This window comes from Mauremys reevesii, linkage group 8 (genome assembly GCF_016161935.1).
Source record: "Mauremys reevesii isolate NIE-2019 linkage group 8, ASM1616193v1, whole genome shotgun sequence".
NCBI classification, from domain to species: Eukaryota; Metazoa; Chordata; order Testudines; family Geoemydidae; genus Mauremys; species Mauremys reevesii.
Genome location: NC_052630.1, coordinates 52,936,416 through 52,951,385, shown reverse-complemented (window position 1 = coordinate 52,951,385; position 14,970 = coordinate 52,936,416). Strand labels below are relative to the sequence as shown.

Sequence of the window (14,970 nt, the reverse complement as noted above, 5' to 3'; positions counted from 1 at the left end):
TCTAGTGTTCATGCCTGGTAAACAACACATGCAAGATCAATGGTGCTCAGCAGTGACAGTGATTGCCCCACAGCCAGCATAATTTGCATTTGCCACACCAGATCAGACCACTGGTCCATCAAAATCTGGTATCCTGCCTTTGGCCTTGGCTACACTGGCGCTTTACAGCACTGCAAGTTCCTCGCTCAGGGGTGTGAAAAAAACACCCCCCTGAGCGCTGCAAGATACAGCGCTGTAAAGCGCCAGTGTAAACAGTGCCACAGCGCTGGGAGCACAGCTCCCAGCGCTGTAAGCTAATCCCCACGGGGAGGTGGAGTACGTGCAGCGCTGGGAGAGCTCTCTCCCAGTGCTGGTGCTGCGGACACATTCACACTTCAAAGCGCTCCCGCGGAAGCGCTTTGAAGTTTCGAGTGTAGCCAAGCCCTTTAACATCCTACACATGAGGTTTCAGAGGCTGGCATAACATACCTCTCCCTCATTTCCCTAAAGCATATGGTCAATCCTTCAGTGCTGTATACAGGACTCCAAGAGAGGCAATTTAGTTCTAGACCTGTATTTGTAACAATTAAATTTACCTTTTGAAGCACGAAATTTCTAGATCCACAACTCACCAAACACACATTGGTTTACAACTATGGTATCAGTAAAAGAATTTCCTTGTTAAAAGGGATACTCAAAGATTTTTTGTGCCCCAACAATCTCATACAGCAACTCTAGAAGACCACCCACATGCACACAGAGTATAAACTATAAACATTGTTTGGGTCCACAACAATCTAAATATCACCAAGGACCACTGTGACATTGATAGACAGGTCAAATTGTATGTGACCCATAACAACTTATCAAGAGGTACTGAAATGTAATCAAGATAATCTACTTCTATGTGAGTTTCAAAGGGATGTCCTAGACCAGCAATCATTAAACATTTATTTGTAGTAATAGAAATCAAGTAAACACGTACAAATAGTAAGTGTATTTGTCTGTGTTTACCTGTATCTTGTTACAAGTTTAACAATGTGATCTAATTAGCGGGTAGATGCTATAATCCTGTTCCTGTCTTATAATGCATCATTTCTGCTTATTGACTCAAAAAATCAGAGATGTAAGATACTACAGGAACTAATAATATTTACTGTCTTCATCTTAATTTTCTATGCCACGATGAACTGCCTTGATAATTTGAATGGCTAACTGACTTATGTAAATAGATGAAGCTAGTTTACCTGTGTATGCACAGGAAATAGAAGATTAGCGTCAAAGCAACAATATACACTGCCTATTCTTTATCCGGGTAAGTTCCTGATGTGACAAGTGCTGTCAAGAGGCTTATCAGCTTGCAACAAGACTATAAAGAAAAAGCCCTGGGCCTGATTCTGCCATCTCAGGTCTGCTCAAACTTTGACAGGGAAGATATAAACCACAAGACTTAGGTCTCCAGGTTTACTCTGGATTTAACCTGGAATTCTCATGGAAGAGAACAAACTGGATTGCTTATTGGACTATAACCTTTTAAATTGATTCCAGAAAGTTTGTTTACAAATCAGCAACCTCACCATCTCTGCTATGAAACTGACAAAGACTTTTCATATATCTGTATGTATATTGATCCCTTAACCAATGTAACTCTTCTTTTTTCTTTTTATTATTAAACCTTTAGTCACTGAAGGATTGGCATCTGCATGATTATTGGGGAAGACCTGAGACTCACATTAACCTGAGGATAAGTGTCTGGTCCTTTGGGACTGGTGGACCTAAAGTGGTGAATCTGGCTTTCAGTAACCACTCACTATATTCGACTTGGTCCCCATTTAGACAGCCAAGAGCTGGAATGCTTAAAGGGAACTATTTGACTTTTGATAACCACTGTGGTATTACAGAAGCTATTCTGTTACTGATTTGGTCAATCTAATTATTATCCTTTTTGGGGATTGCCTGCCCTATTGCTTACTCAGGGAAACCTGCAAGGATTCTCAGGGTGGCCCATTCAGGCATCCAGTCACAACCACACAAACTTTTAATAGTTTTTAATCGTCCCTGAGAACGCATTCTTAGGCTTAAGTGTGTAGTGTCCTTTCAAAGTATTAGACTGACTTCCAAAAATGATTTCTTTCCTGTAGTTGCTCTTAGTCAAGGTAAAGCAGACCCAAATCCTGACTTGCCGTCATTTTGAAGAACAATTAAAGTGCAACAAATGCCAACAGAATAGCTGAACTGTGGCCCCGACTGTGTTCCTCAGGCACCTAAAATTCCCATTGATTTCAATGGGAGTTTTAGGTGTACAAAGAATGCAAGATCAGACACCACATTTATTTAATCAATTCCATTCCCCAACTTCCAGTTCTGAACATGAAAGATGAAAAGTAATTTTAGAGGTACTAAAACATTAGTGGAATTCCATTAATTAAATTACACAAGAGAACATCAGTCAACACTTACCTGCTACCCCACCTCACTGCCTCACAGACATAGAAAGGAGACACCACCACTCGTCAGAGAATTAGCGTTACTTTAAATCCAAACCTGAGTTTACTGGTCTATGATCACACAAAAGGGCCCCACTAACTATGGTTTGTCCTCACACAACATTGAATAAAAATTACAGAATAAAAATTTATTCTGTGAAGCATTTTCATTCATATCTGTACAAATGGTTCTTGTGTGTCTGTGCACTGAGCAACCTGCTAGGATTATCCCAACTAAGCAACAGAAGACTCCAAGTTTTATGGTAATGATACTCGTCTTTCTTTAAAGCCCCCAAGCAATGGATTGGCAGTTGGACAATCTAGCTGGCATGGATCCACTTCACTTCAGCAGAGGAGAGAAGCCCGGACTGCTAGACTACAGATAAGATGGCTGTCTTAGACAGCTGCCTTAGGGATGTGTGAAGTAGCATAGGGAGTGATCTTTCAAGATGTCTTGAGCTTTGGCTACAGCCCTCAGAGCAAGTTTGCAGTTATGGGACAGGATGGATTCAAGGTCAACCATCTCATCCCCACTGAGCCTCTTTCCTGCTTCAAATCCACCCTCCCCCACAAACAAGTTGAAAGCACTTATAAAATATGTTCTGAATTACTCCTAGAATTGCTTTAACAGCATACTCCTAAAATCAAATTTAGTTACTTAGGACTTACAGTGCTACAGTCTAGAATGCAGAAAATTCAGCCCCTAATAAAAATCTGTATGCCTGGGGTTATATAATGCATGAAAAATCAATTGCATGCCATAATACACCAATACAAATGCAATTTTCCTTTTCCCGATCCACTGATTGCATCTCTTGTTAAAGTCACATAGCTAGTCAATTTCTCATCAGAAATCACAGATTGACATTCAATCTCCTTGGTGATAAACTATGCTTCACCCTCTTCACAAAAGAGAAAATGAGAAACTAAACACGTGATCTCACTGGGCCCCAATACTACTGATACCACTTCCTGCCCCCGCAATTCTTGAATGGATGGCTGCTGCTCACAGGATTCTCTAAATAAGTCTAATGGCCCGTCACAGTGCACTATTTAAGAACCACTTTGCCAGCCATGTTATTGTACACCATAATACAGAAGCTGCTTTGCACTCAAAGTGAATTCATACATTCTGACATAGCTGCCTACCCTATGGCTTTTGGCTACAGATATGGATTTTGGAACATTTTCCTGACTGACAAGTCACTAGCTTTTACATTATTTCTTTGAAACTGTATGTAATGATTACAGCATCCGTTATATTACAATGGAATTTCTTTAAGATTCAAGATCTTTACAGCTGCATTTGTAAATCTGGTAACAAAATACCATTACTCCAGTGTCTGTGATTTTACAGCATATTAGATATTAACTCAGATAATAAAAGTGGCTACCATGTCTAACAGTAATACTGGAACAATGTAAATTAAGGTAATTTAAATTATTAAATCACTGGATTTTTTAAATAAAGAATCATTGATCGAAGTCATACTGAGTCTTTGTAAAACTAATATAATCTGTACTACTGCAATTTTAGATTAAACTAAGATTATAAATGCTTTTTTAAAATGCTGTTACCAGTAGGATCTCTTATTTGACTTTTACAAAACTGTTATAGGCAAAAAAGCAAAATATTTTAAGTGAAAGCCCTGATTCTGCAAAACATTTAAACAGATGTGTAACTTTACCTATATGAAGAGTCCAATGAATTTCAATGACACTACTAAGGTGCTTAAAGTTAGGCACGTGCAAAATTAAGCAAAGTACAAAACAGCCACTTTAGCAATTTAAGATTGTAATATGGGAAGAAGTTAAAGAACTAACAACAACATGTAAATAAAATTCCTAATTTAAAAATAATTCTTATTCACCTCAAGTAAAAAAAAAGTCAAATTTTGACTCTATTCAGTCTCTGCATTCTAAATAAAAAAGGCAGCCTGGGGGAAGGGATAGCTCAGTGGTTTGAGCATTAGCCTCCTAAATCTAGGGTTATGAGTTCAATCCTTGACAGGGCCATTTAGGGATCAGGGCAAAAATCTGTCTGGGGATTGGTCCTGCTTTGAGCAGGGGGTTGGACTAGATGACCTTCTGAGGTCTCTACTAACCCCAATATTCGATGATTAGTTTTCAACATGAATTAAGATGTATTCATTAACTCCTATGTCAACTAAACTATAAACATTCCTTTCTAAATTCACTATTACCTGGTCCTCCTTTTTATCCCTCATCCTTAAGCATTTATGAGACAGGGAATAGGATTGGAATTGATTTGACTTTCTCTGCACATTGGCCTTGTTTGCTTTAAAAATATTTAATCTTAAAAAAAGGCATCCTCATGCTCTCATACAATCTTTTTGTTATAACCAACACATGGTGTGACCTTTAAGCAGATTAATGTAACAAAACTGAAAAGGGCTGCCTCAGAGGTATAATCATAGGGGAAATCCTTTGTTCCTCCACTGTATTATGCAGACACATCAGGATTCCATGAGGTGTTAGTGAAGTGAGTTGGCCATTTTTCCAAGGCATCTTACAAGCAATTCTTATCTGACAGAATACATGTCAATGATTCTGCTCCTTCCCTGTCACCGCATGCATTTTGAAACCAAAAGAAACCAATCAAGTTTAATTCATATTGCATTATTCACTGAGGACAGTTGATCTCCTCTTAAGTCTTAATTGCATAATAATAGTTCAAGCATCACATTTTATATAAAGAATTACTGGAAACCCAGAGGCTACCTCATGGTAAAGGTGACTATAGGCAATTTTTATTGCATATGGTACAAAAACCAGCCTGGTTTTGTGAATGTTCATGTATTGTTTCTTTATAGCTGCAACTAAAAGTGGTGTTTTTTTTCCCACAATTGGTACTGTTAGACAGCCATTCCTTCATCAAAACACTACCACCAACTATCTACTTTTGTGAAATGAGCTACACTGGAAAATGAATATTCTGAATGCTGGTCACTAATATGACATTTTACATATACCTGTTAAATTATAAATGTTCACTAATTCCCATAACCAGAGAAAAGGAAGCACTTTGCTGTTTTTGTTTTGTTTTCTGTTTTTAAAATACAAGGAGGTAAAAGGAAAAAACAGAGCACAGTTTATTGTATCTGATGTATGATCCAGCACCATTAATGAATAATCCATACCGCTTCTGCAACTGGACTGATAAGCAGCTCACCAGACCTACTGCTCCCAGAGGACAGTTTCTCGGTTGCCATTTCAAATGGAACAGGCCAGCCTATTATGTCCAACTTTCACTCCCACCTATTGTACTAAATACAGCTCTTATTTATTAACACCAGAGAGCTGAAAAAATAAACGTATGTAAATGAATCATACCAAAGCAATAACCTGCCCCCTCCCCAATCTCAGACAGAGCTTTGTGCTTGTACCACTTTGCATACTTAAGTCTCAATAGTCAGCAACATCCAAGCCTTACTAAAGTGCATGCCTGCAAAATTGTTTTGTCAATCACCTGGTTGATTTCTGTCACTAAATTACAAGGTCTAAATTATAGTTTTTCCTTTTTACTGCTGACAAATCCTTATTCCCCACACCCCCACACGTAACACACACACACTCCCTTGGTCTTTTGAACTTTCAGACCTTTCCAACTCCTCAGTGCCTTCTAAGAAACCACATACTGTTCACCAGCAAACTGTTACAAAGACTACACCCAGGACCCATCCTTCACAAGAAGCCCTGGGTTTAGGTACTGAAATCACTACTTCTGCAGCCTCTTAACCATTTGTCTGGGACATGGTAAGGGAATCAGATTTGCTCCATGTCCTATCACATTCAGCACTGAATATTTTTATCACCACAATGGAGTAGACTAAGGAATACTATAAGGTCTTCATTTATTTTAATTGCAGGAATAAATCCAAGTCAGTTTACAAAGGGGTTTGATGACGTTAACCCAAAATTAATCAACAGTATATTTCAAATGAAGATTAAAATCTTCTCATATGAGAATGAGTGTGCGTAATCGAACCGACATGCCCTCAAGCACTGGTATTCTCATGTGGTTTGAGCCCCACTCCTGTCACTTTTCATATATAAAGCAAATATGTAGATATTAAAAAGATACTATAGAGAAACCCTGTCATATTTGCTTCTTTCTACCTTCAGCCCCATTTCACTGTAATAAGTTAAAACTAATGGATGATATATATATATATATATATATATATATATATATATATATATATATATATATATATATATATATATATATATATATATATATAAAAAGCTTTGAAGTATTACTACTCACCATCCCCATAGCAAAAATAGAATATTTCCTAAACCCTGTACACGATTTAACCTTCTTATGGGTAGCGATCCTTGTTCACAGAAAGGCAAAAGGAATTAAATTATGTCCTATTGAGATATAGGTTTATGGACTAAGTGAGAAGAACAGCTCATTTCAACAGATGTAAAATAATTTTAGAAGCAGGTTAAGTTTCAAAATCCCTTAGAATAACAAAGATCCTGGGGAAAAATATTTAGAGTGGACTCTGTCCATTCAAGCAGATAATCAGAATGAATAATTTACAGGCATGCTTTCATCTTCACTACTGCTGAGAAGAGTTGCATTCTAAGGAGCTCAGGGAGATGCCGACACATCTGCTAACCAAGTGGAATAATCAGTAGGAGTCCAAGCCACGACAGTCCAGCAACCTGTCTTGCTAAGGGGACAAAGCAGACAGGAGACAACAGGAAAAAGGCAGAGCACTACTTGCCCTACATGAGGCCAGTATTTCATGCCTTTGTCATAGTGTGCTTTTTGCCTCTGGAAAAAAGCAAGGCATGATACCGGACTTTCACCACAAACCACCAGGGGCTGCTTCCTGAGTGCTTCCTCTCACAGCAAAGCCATGGTGCCAATTTCTACTGACTTGTTATACTCATGTACAAGTTTTCCACCAGAAACTATGCAATCTCACAATGCTGAGAGCTGTGAAAAGCAGAGGAAGGAACAATTTTACAACAGCATCAATTCATCCAGTCTGAACCATTCATTGTAAATATGTTACATGCTAATTTCTACTAATAAGGCAAATACGTATGCCAAAGAATCCCCTGGTAGTTCAAGCAATTTCCTTTGCATAACATTTAGGATTGGGAGCCAATTACATATCATTTGTCTGCTTTTACTGGCTTATGTCTTGTATGTGAAAGTGTGGTCTGAGAATGGTCAAACATGGATACTACTCAGAAGTTGCTTGGATAAGAGGAAGGTATATAAACAGCATTGCTTTGATAAAGGGGAAGTCCCGCAAAGAAAGCTATTAAGAATATGCAGGGAACTGATGCAAGCCTAAAGGAAACTATAGGAACAAAAAGTAACGAGACACAGGAAGAACTGGGATGTTTGAACAAGTTTATTTCAACTATGTATATGTGAACAACTCTTCTGGAAGAGTGTGCAGGCCACCTGGTGTCATTCATGCAGAATTCAGGGTACAGAAATACATAATGCTGGTCCTCTGCTGCTTCTACATAAAGCATGGGTGTTTAAGCACAGAATGACCTCGCCTCTTCCATCCTCATTGCCTCCATCCAAAATAAGCAGAATACAATATTAAATACAGGTAGAATCAAGGAATTATAAAGACATCAGCAAGGATGGGAGAATATTGTGGCAATAACTTAAAATTTACAGGAAGTTGCATGAATTTTCCCCAGAGTTGTGTGGTAGTGGTATGGGGAGGTTTGTTTTTGCATATTTTTTGCAATACATTATTCTGGTCACCCACATGCCTGCTTTGTTACTTAAAATCAAATTGTCATAGTGTTCATAGCTTTAAAATGGAAATGCAGATTTACACACGCAAAAGTCAGCTGAGCACAAAGCCAGTTAGCGTCACTATACACTTGAGTAAGGTAGCAGAGTAGAAAATCTCCACTTTGACCTGGGCTCTGCCCATCACTCCTCAGATCTCAGGCTTTTCCCCATCACCATTTTCTAACTTTTTTTAAACTAGTAAGATTACAAGTCGTTTAAATTCTTTAAGTGCCATTTAGAAGTTAACATTGTTTGTCCACGTCTGAATTGTGCAAAGAGACAGTCCCAGGTACAAGACTATTGAAAACAGTTTATATTAGATTTTTTTAAATTTTTTGATTTGTGCTTAGCCTGCACAGATCTCTGAGACTTATCATTGCCCCTATTATTTACTGGGAGTGTTTTGGAGGTTCATAGAATATCATGGTTGGAAGGGACCTCAGGAGGTCATCAAGTCCAACCCCCTGCTCTAAGCAGGACCAATCCCCAGACAGATTTTTGCCCCAGATCTCTAAATGGCCCCCTCAAGGACTGAACTCACAATCCTGGGTTTAGCAGGCCAATGCTCAAACCACTGAGCTATCCCTCCCAAAGCACTTATCACACCCCACAATGCTTTGCCAAATTATACATATAGCAGCCTGTAGCAGTTTAAGAAAGAGTCTGTGCTAATACTTCACTGCACTTATAACAGAGCAGGAGAAATTCCTAGGCTCTAAGGAAGCAAACAGACTCAATCTTCTCCTAGCTCAAGTGATATGACAAAGCCTTGACCAGTAAACTAGCACTCCATATTAAGTCAAATCAAAGCTAATTAGATGTGTCCTCGCAGAGGTCTGGACCAGTTTAACAAAATAAATTAGAAAAATGATTTTGATTAAATCAGTACATTCTGCATTTAGACAAGGCCTTCAGTAGACTGTTCATCCTGGACAATGGTTTGAATAATAGTGAAAAAGAAAATATGCGCAATTCTGGCAAGTGTAGTATAACTCATATATAGGCACTGTCAGAAAACCAACATCAAACAGCCACTACTGGGAGAAGTTGGTCATAGACTACTGCTGATCTGGCTCTTACATTAATAATACCAGGATGTCACTTATCCCTTTTTATTGAAGAAGGACTTTGACAAGCTCTTTAGAGGACATCACAGGAGACTAAAACACAAGTTAAAGCTCTCCCATATCATAACTAGAGGGACAATACAAATATTATACCATCTGACAATCTACTCTCATACACACCCACAGTTCCTTTTCCATTGGTGCTTTAAATAAATATGTACAATATGCACAAAGACAGCACATCTAGATACTATGCTAAAAGTGTCAAGAGAAAAAAGTTACAGCTCCCAAAATTTAATTATCACATTAGAGTTAGCTTCCTGTGACATCTTCTCCACACCCCTTACCTTGTTATTTTTTAAATCATATTTTAAACTATTAAGGAACAACAAAAACAAGGAAGTGAGAGTCTATGCTCTCATTCGGTATCACAACCAATGTGTAAAGTCACCTACCGTTTGAAGAACAACATAATACCAAGACAGAATGGAGTGAGTTAAGGATGGAGTTTCAGCTTTTATTTGGAAAACCCTGGCTTGTCTCAGTTCATGCTTTTTTTTTTTTTAAATTAAAGTTTGTAATAAATTTAAAAGCTGGTGAAAGGTGCTGGATTAACAGCCATGCAAGCTAAAGTCTTCTTTATGCACAGAAAAGGGACATAGTACAGGCAGCAGCAATGCAAGTTCTCTCACACTGTCTCATCAATATGCTTGAACTATGTCTCAGAAACTAGCTGACATTTCCTGACCAGAAATACAGGCCACTGAACAGCCATCAGACAGCAAGCTTGTATGGACATGGGACAGATGTGAGCCACTGACCTAGAGATGGAAGGCAATAATATGTCATAGGTAATCCCAGGAGCCAGCCAATCCCCATACATTCCACTTACACTGGACTTCCACCAGTGTCAGGAAACCATCTTTAAAAACACAGATTAAAGGTAATGTGCGTAGTCAGTATGGAGTAAGCAACACTGTTCCAAACTAGCATCAAATCAGTTTTCTAGATTAGGGAGCCTATAAAGTGTTTTCGACCATTTTTAAACAGTTTTGCACACTAGAAAAAAAAAATAGGACACGGAGTGGAAATTTCAATGTCTTTGTAAAATCATTTACACAGTTTCCAAAATAATCCATATATTCCACCTGGTGGCTAGACTGTAGCCACCTGGCTGTGGATGTCCAGTCCTGGGGCCTGGCATTTTACAGAAAAAGTATTTTTGTATTAACAAAATTAGTAGATCGGGTCAAATAAGTAGTCAGGTGCCAAAGTCAGTCTAAGAATTATACCTGTCTAGGCAGTGCTCCAAAGATACTTCCCTCCAATCAGGAGACTCCAGAGAGGTTTCTATCGGCTTTGATTATTCCTTTGAGAAGTGTAATAAAGACTTGTCCCCACTACACACAGAGATAATTTAGTAATGTTCTTCTTTTAAATATTATTCTCACCAATCAAAGAACAGGTACATTAACATCTTGGAAGTTTAGTTTAACTTGCAGGAATCAAGTGACTAAAATTCCCCATCACTTACAGTAAATCCGTAATTAGAAACTCTCCCTATTCACAGCTATTTAGTGTACTACCTGGTAAAGACGAAGGAAATACAAGGAGCTAAGGGGGCAGGAATGTAGTGCACTGGTGGAGAAAGAAAAAATGAAAAAAATACATCTGACACTTGTATTTTTCATTGTTGCCTTTTCCACAACAGGTGAATAAGTAAATTAGTACTGCGGAATGATAAAAGATACCTGGGAGCTCTGATTATAGAGAAAACAGAAAATTCAAAGACTTCCTGAAAAGATTAACTGATTTTTATCTCATACTTGGTCTTCTGGAAGAGAAGAGAATGGAAAAATTAATTTTAGAATAATGAATAATGCCTAGCTGTGATTAAAGTTCCAGTGTACTCTAGGAAAGTGACCAACCAGTTGTTAGCAATGCCCCCCCTTCTTTCAAGTGGTAATGATAACAGTTTAACTGACAGCATAGATGGGATGGAAATGTTTGACACCATTACAGAAAGCATGACCAAGATTAACCAAATGACCATGTTAGCATGTGTTTCCTGGTTTATATACACCTAAAAAGGTAAATAAAGTCACAAACTGTATTAAAATAGAGATTAACATAGGCGTGCCACTATAGTTAATGATACATTCTCACCTTCGATATCCCATTCAGTTTTAGTCACCTAACTGCAAAAAAGGCAAAAAGTTATGAGGAGGGTGACAAAAGTAGAGGCTGGAGCGAGCAATTTAAAGATTAGGATTATTTTGTAGCTCTCTTAGAAAGGAGATGAAAGTTAAATGTAATGAGTTTTATCAAGAAAGTTAGTTTTATGAGTAAGCACTCGATTAAGAAAGCCTACTGATATAATGTAACAAGTTTATAGCGGACAGAATTTTTTACATAACACTATCAAGGGAACTTAATGCCAGTGAACAGATACAAATGGCTAAGTAAGAAAAATATTAAAATAATTATACATTTATAAAAATAAGAATGGCATCCCAGTTTAACACAGGATAAATGTTAAGAGGTTCTCACTTATGCTTCAGGGCATAAACTGACCAATAGTTAGGATAAGGAAATAATTATCCCAAAGTGCAACACTGCAGAAATTAGATGCATTATGGCTATTTTATACATTCCTGTCCAGCACTTCATATTAGCCACTTTTGGGGATCGGAATTGTCATACCAGAACAGAGTACTATTTTCAACTCATGAAAGAATCACTTCCACCACTGAATGATTGAGTGTCCATATACACAAAAAGAAAATAGCTGTTACAAGCCTCAGACTATAGAAATATCCTTTTTCTGTTCCAATGATTTAGTACAAAAGGCTTTAGAGATCTGGAAAAGCAGAATTTTCTGCAGCCAAGATCTTGCTTCCCCTTTGGTCTATTAAGCCTGTCAGTTTCAGCAGATAGGCAAGGGGAAGCTGTGCTTGGTACTCAGCATCCAGTAATGCAAGTATGATTCAGGGTCACAGCTTGCTTACCTTCTATGGAAGGGGCCTGGTCCTGAGCTGCATACAGCATCTCCTTGAAAGCCTGAAGCAAACAGAAAAAATTCAACCAGTCAGCACAAAAAACTTAAGTCACTCTGATAAGCCTGTTTGAAAATGAGTAGCAATTAAAGTCTTTTTAATTCCTCAAGACTGATATGTAAAGCTATGGAATGTGAAGTCACTGCAATTATACTTATTCCTGACAACAAAGGAAACACACAAACTACGTGTTTACTGACAGTTTTGTCTAAAACCAGTTGCCTTGCTGTCTAAAAGACTACCCTGACAGTATATGTAAATATGCTCTTTTGGAAAAATATTTCCTATTAGGTAAGATAGGATTTTACTAGAGAGAAACCTGACAATTCCAGAGCTTCGGTGTGACATAACTGGACTCTGTCATGTCAAAGGAAGAAAGAGCTTCAGGGACTGCTTATCGATATTGTGAAGTACTGAAAAATATATACTTTTCTTTAAAAAGTGAAGACCGCATGACAAAAGAAATCAGCACATTTCCCTTTTAGTCTTCTTTTGAAGTAGAGACTAAAAGAGCAAAACATTAATCCAGATAAGGCTCGTTAACCAGAACTCCGGAACCATAGTGTCTCACGCTCCAGAACTCAAGGGATCAAATAGCTCAGGAAATCCAGTACACTAGTTTTCTAGTACAGGAAGCAGTTTCACAAATCAAACTGGCAGAGGTAACACAGTTAAAGATATACTTTGGGCAATCCATTCAACTGCTACATGCACAACCTGGGTTCAAGAGTGGTATTCAACCACCCCAAAAAACTCATGTGTTCCAAGCCCACAGTCAGTGTGTCAGTTGCAATCCTTTTTATATGATGATTTTCAGCTAGTTACTGAAACAATACCAACAATTCAAGAGTGGGTTGTGTACTCTACACTCCTGGTTACTACACAAGTCCAAATAAGAAATAAACAGGATGAATTGTGGCCTGTTGCTGAAAGATATAATGGTGAAGCCTAGACTTGTCATGCTGGAGCCAGAAACAGCAAGGAAGAAAGAGCCCCACTGCATATGTTAAGGCAAACAATACCCACTATATAGAGTGCATGATGAATGTGCAAGTGGTAGAGATACAGTTGCTGTGCAAACCATAACTGAATGTTCAGATTTGTGAACATAACATCTAAACCATCACGTTTTAATGAGAGTTGCATTGTCTGGTTCCATTTTAGGATATATGAAGTGTCCAGCCTGTCCTTTTTGGCTGTTATCCTAATCCATCCTGAGAACATGTTCTACAAACCTATTTCCTTCAACCAACAAGATGCTTGAGCCCCAATCCTTGAGCCCCACTCCAATTCTCCAAGATCAAGGCACTGCAGCATAATTAGCAAATAGTACTCAAAGAAAAAAGCAAACTGAGTAATTAGAAAGAAAATCAGAAAAACTATGGTAACATGGTGGTCATAATCTTGCAAAGTAAATACAAGGTCTAAAGGACATCTTTATTTCAGGATACCACAAATGGCAAGTTAAATAGACAGTTTTAGCCATCTCCCAAAGGTCTGATTCCTGAATCCACACAGAGGTCTCGGCATGGGTCACTTGCATAACTGTGTTTTCCTACTTAAGACATTGTTTACTCATCTTCTCCATGCCAGTCAACCTTCCCCCTCCACTGTTTTCTTTTTTAAACATTCCCAGCCAATACTTGGCATTTGAATCTGCTTCTCCACATGACTTACTAGTTAGTTGCATATGACCTGGGTTCCACAGTCTATCAAGTGGCAAAAGTGTTCGTTTTTCCTCCTATTAATCTTTGCCTAGCTATAACTTTTTCCATGCACTAAAACATTCACACAGCCCATGAGAAATATAAAGTACAAGAAAAAAGGCTAGTTGAAATCTCCTTCTATAAGAAGGACGCTGCTTCCCAAATCTACTCAGAAGCATATAAACAGTCAAGGGAAAGGAAATTCTCCACCATTCTGAAACATGATACACGGCCCCCATTATGGTGATACCAGTGTAAGTATTTAAATAGATAATAAACCTCCCTCCTCTGAAAATAATATCTAAAAAATGGAGGACCATCTTTTAAGAAGATGCATGCCAAGTCATAATTTTAAACTTCTCATACTTCAGTCCAAAGCAAACTAATACAGTAAACTCATTAATTCGCAATGAATGGGAGACTCAATGCAGATTATGAGTAATGAAACAAATATAAACAAAATAAACCTTACAACAGCAATATTAAGTCTTCTCTGATAATCCAGGTTGGGGAGTGGGGGTGTCAGCATTACAGATTAACAAAAGAAGCCCCTACTGTATTTTTTCTTTTAGGCCTTGTCTACACAAAAGACTTGTACCAATAAAATTCAAACAGTTTAGAAGTTTGTGAAGTTAAACCAGTGCAAGCCCGTTTTCTGTACATTCAAATCTGAGTGCCTTATTACGATTTAGCTTGAGTTGATTCCTTACCAATTTAAGCTCACGGCATAAAAGACACACACCCTCTGAAATCTAGACATCTCTACTTTTCTTCTTCTTAAGCATATCAAATTGAGGTCCTAGGCTGGCCAGATCCGCCAGGATAAGAATTTAAACTAAGTTGGATAGGAAAGGATGGTGAATACCAAAA

General features: G+C 38.1%; 1 protein-coding gene across 4 annotated transcripts in view; it reads right to left on the bottom strand.

Moving 5' to 3' along the window:
• XPR1 (xenotropic and polytropic retrovirus receptor 1) overlaps window positions 1-14,970 on the bottom strand; it is a 303,371-nt gene that overhangs the window by 213,889 nt on the left and 74,512 nt on the right. For all 4 annotated transcript variants that reach the window (XM_039483399.1, XM_039483398.1, XM_039483397.1 and 1 more), the window contains one exon: window positions 12,347-12,398. In XM_039483399.1, the coding sequence (XP_039339333.1) occupies window positions 12,347-12,386 (40 nt within the window). In that variant the 5' untranslated portion in view covers window positions 12,387-12,398. The remainder of the gene's footprint in view (window positions 1-12,346; window positions 12,399-14,970) is intronic.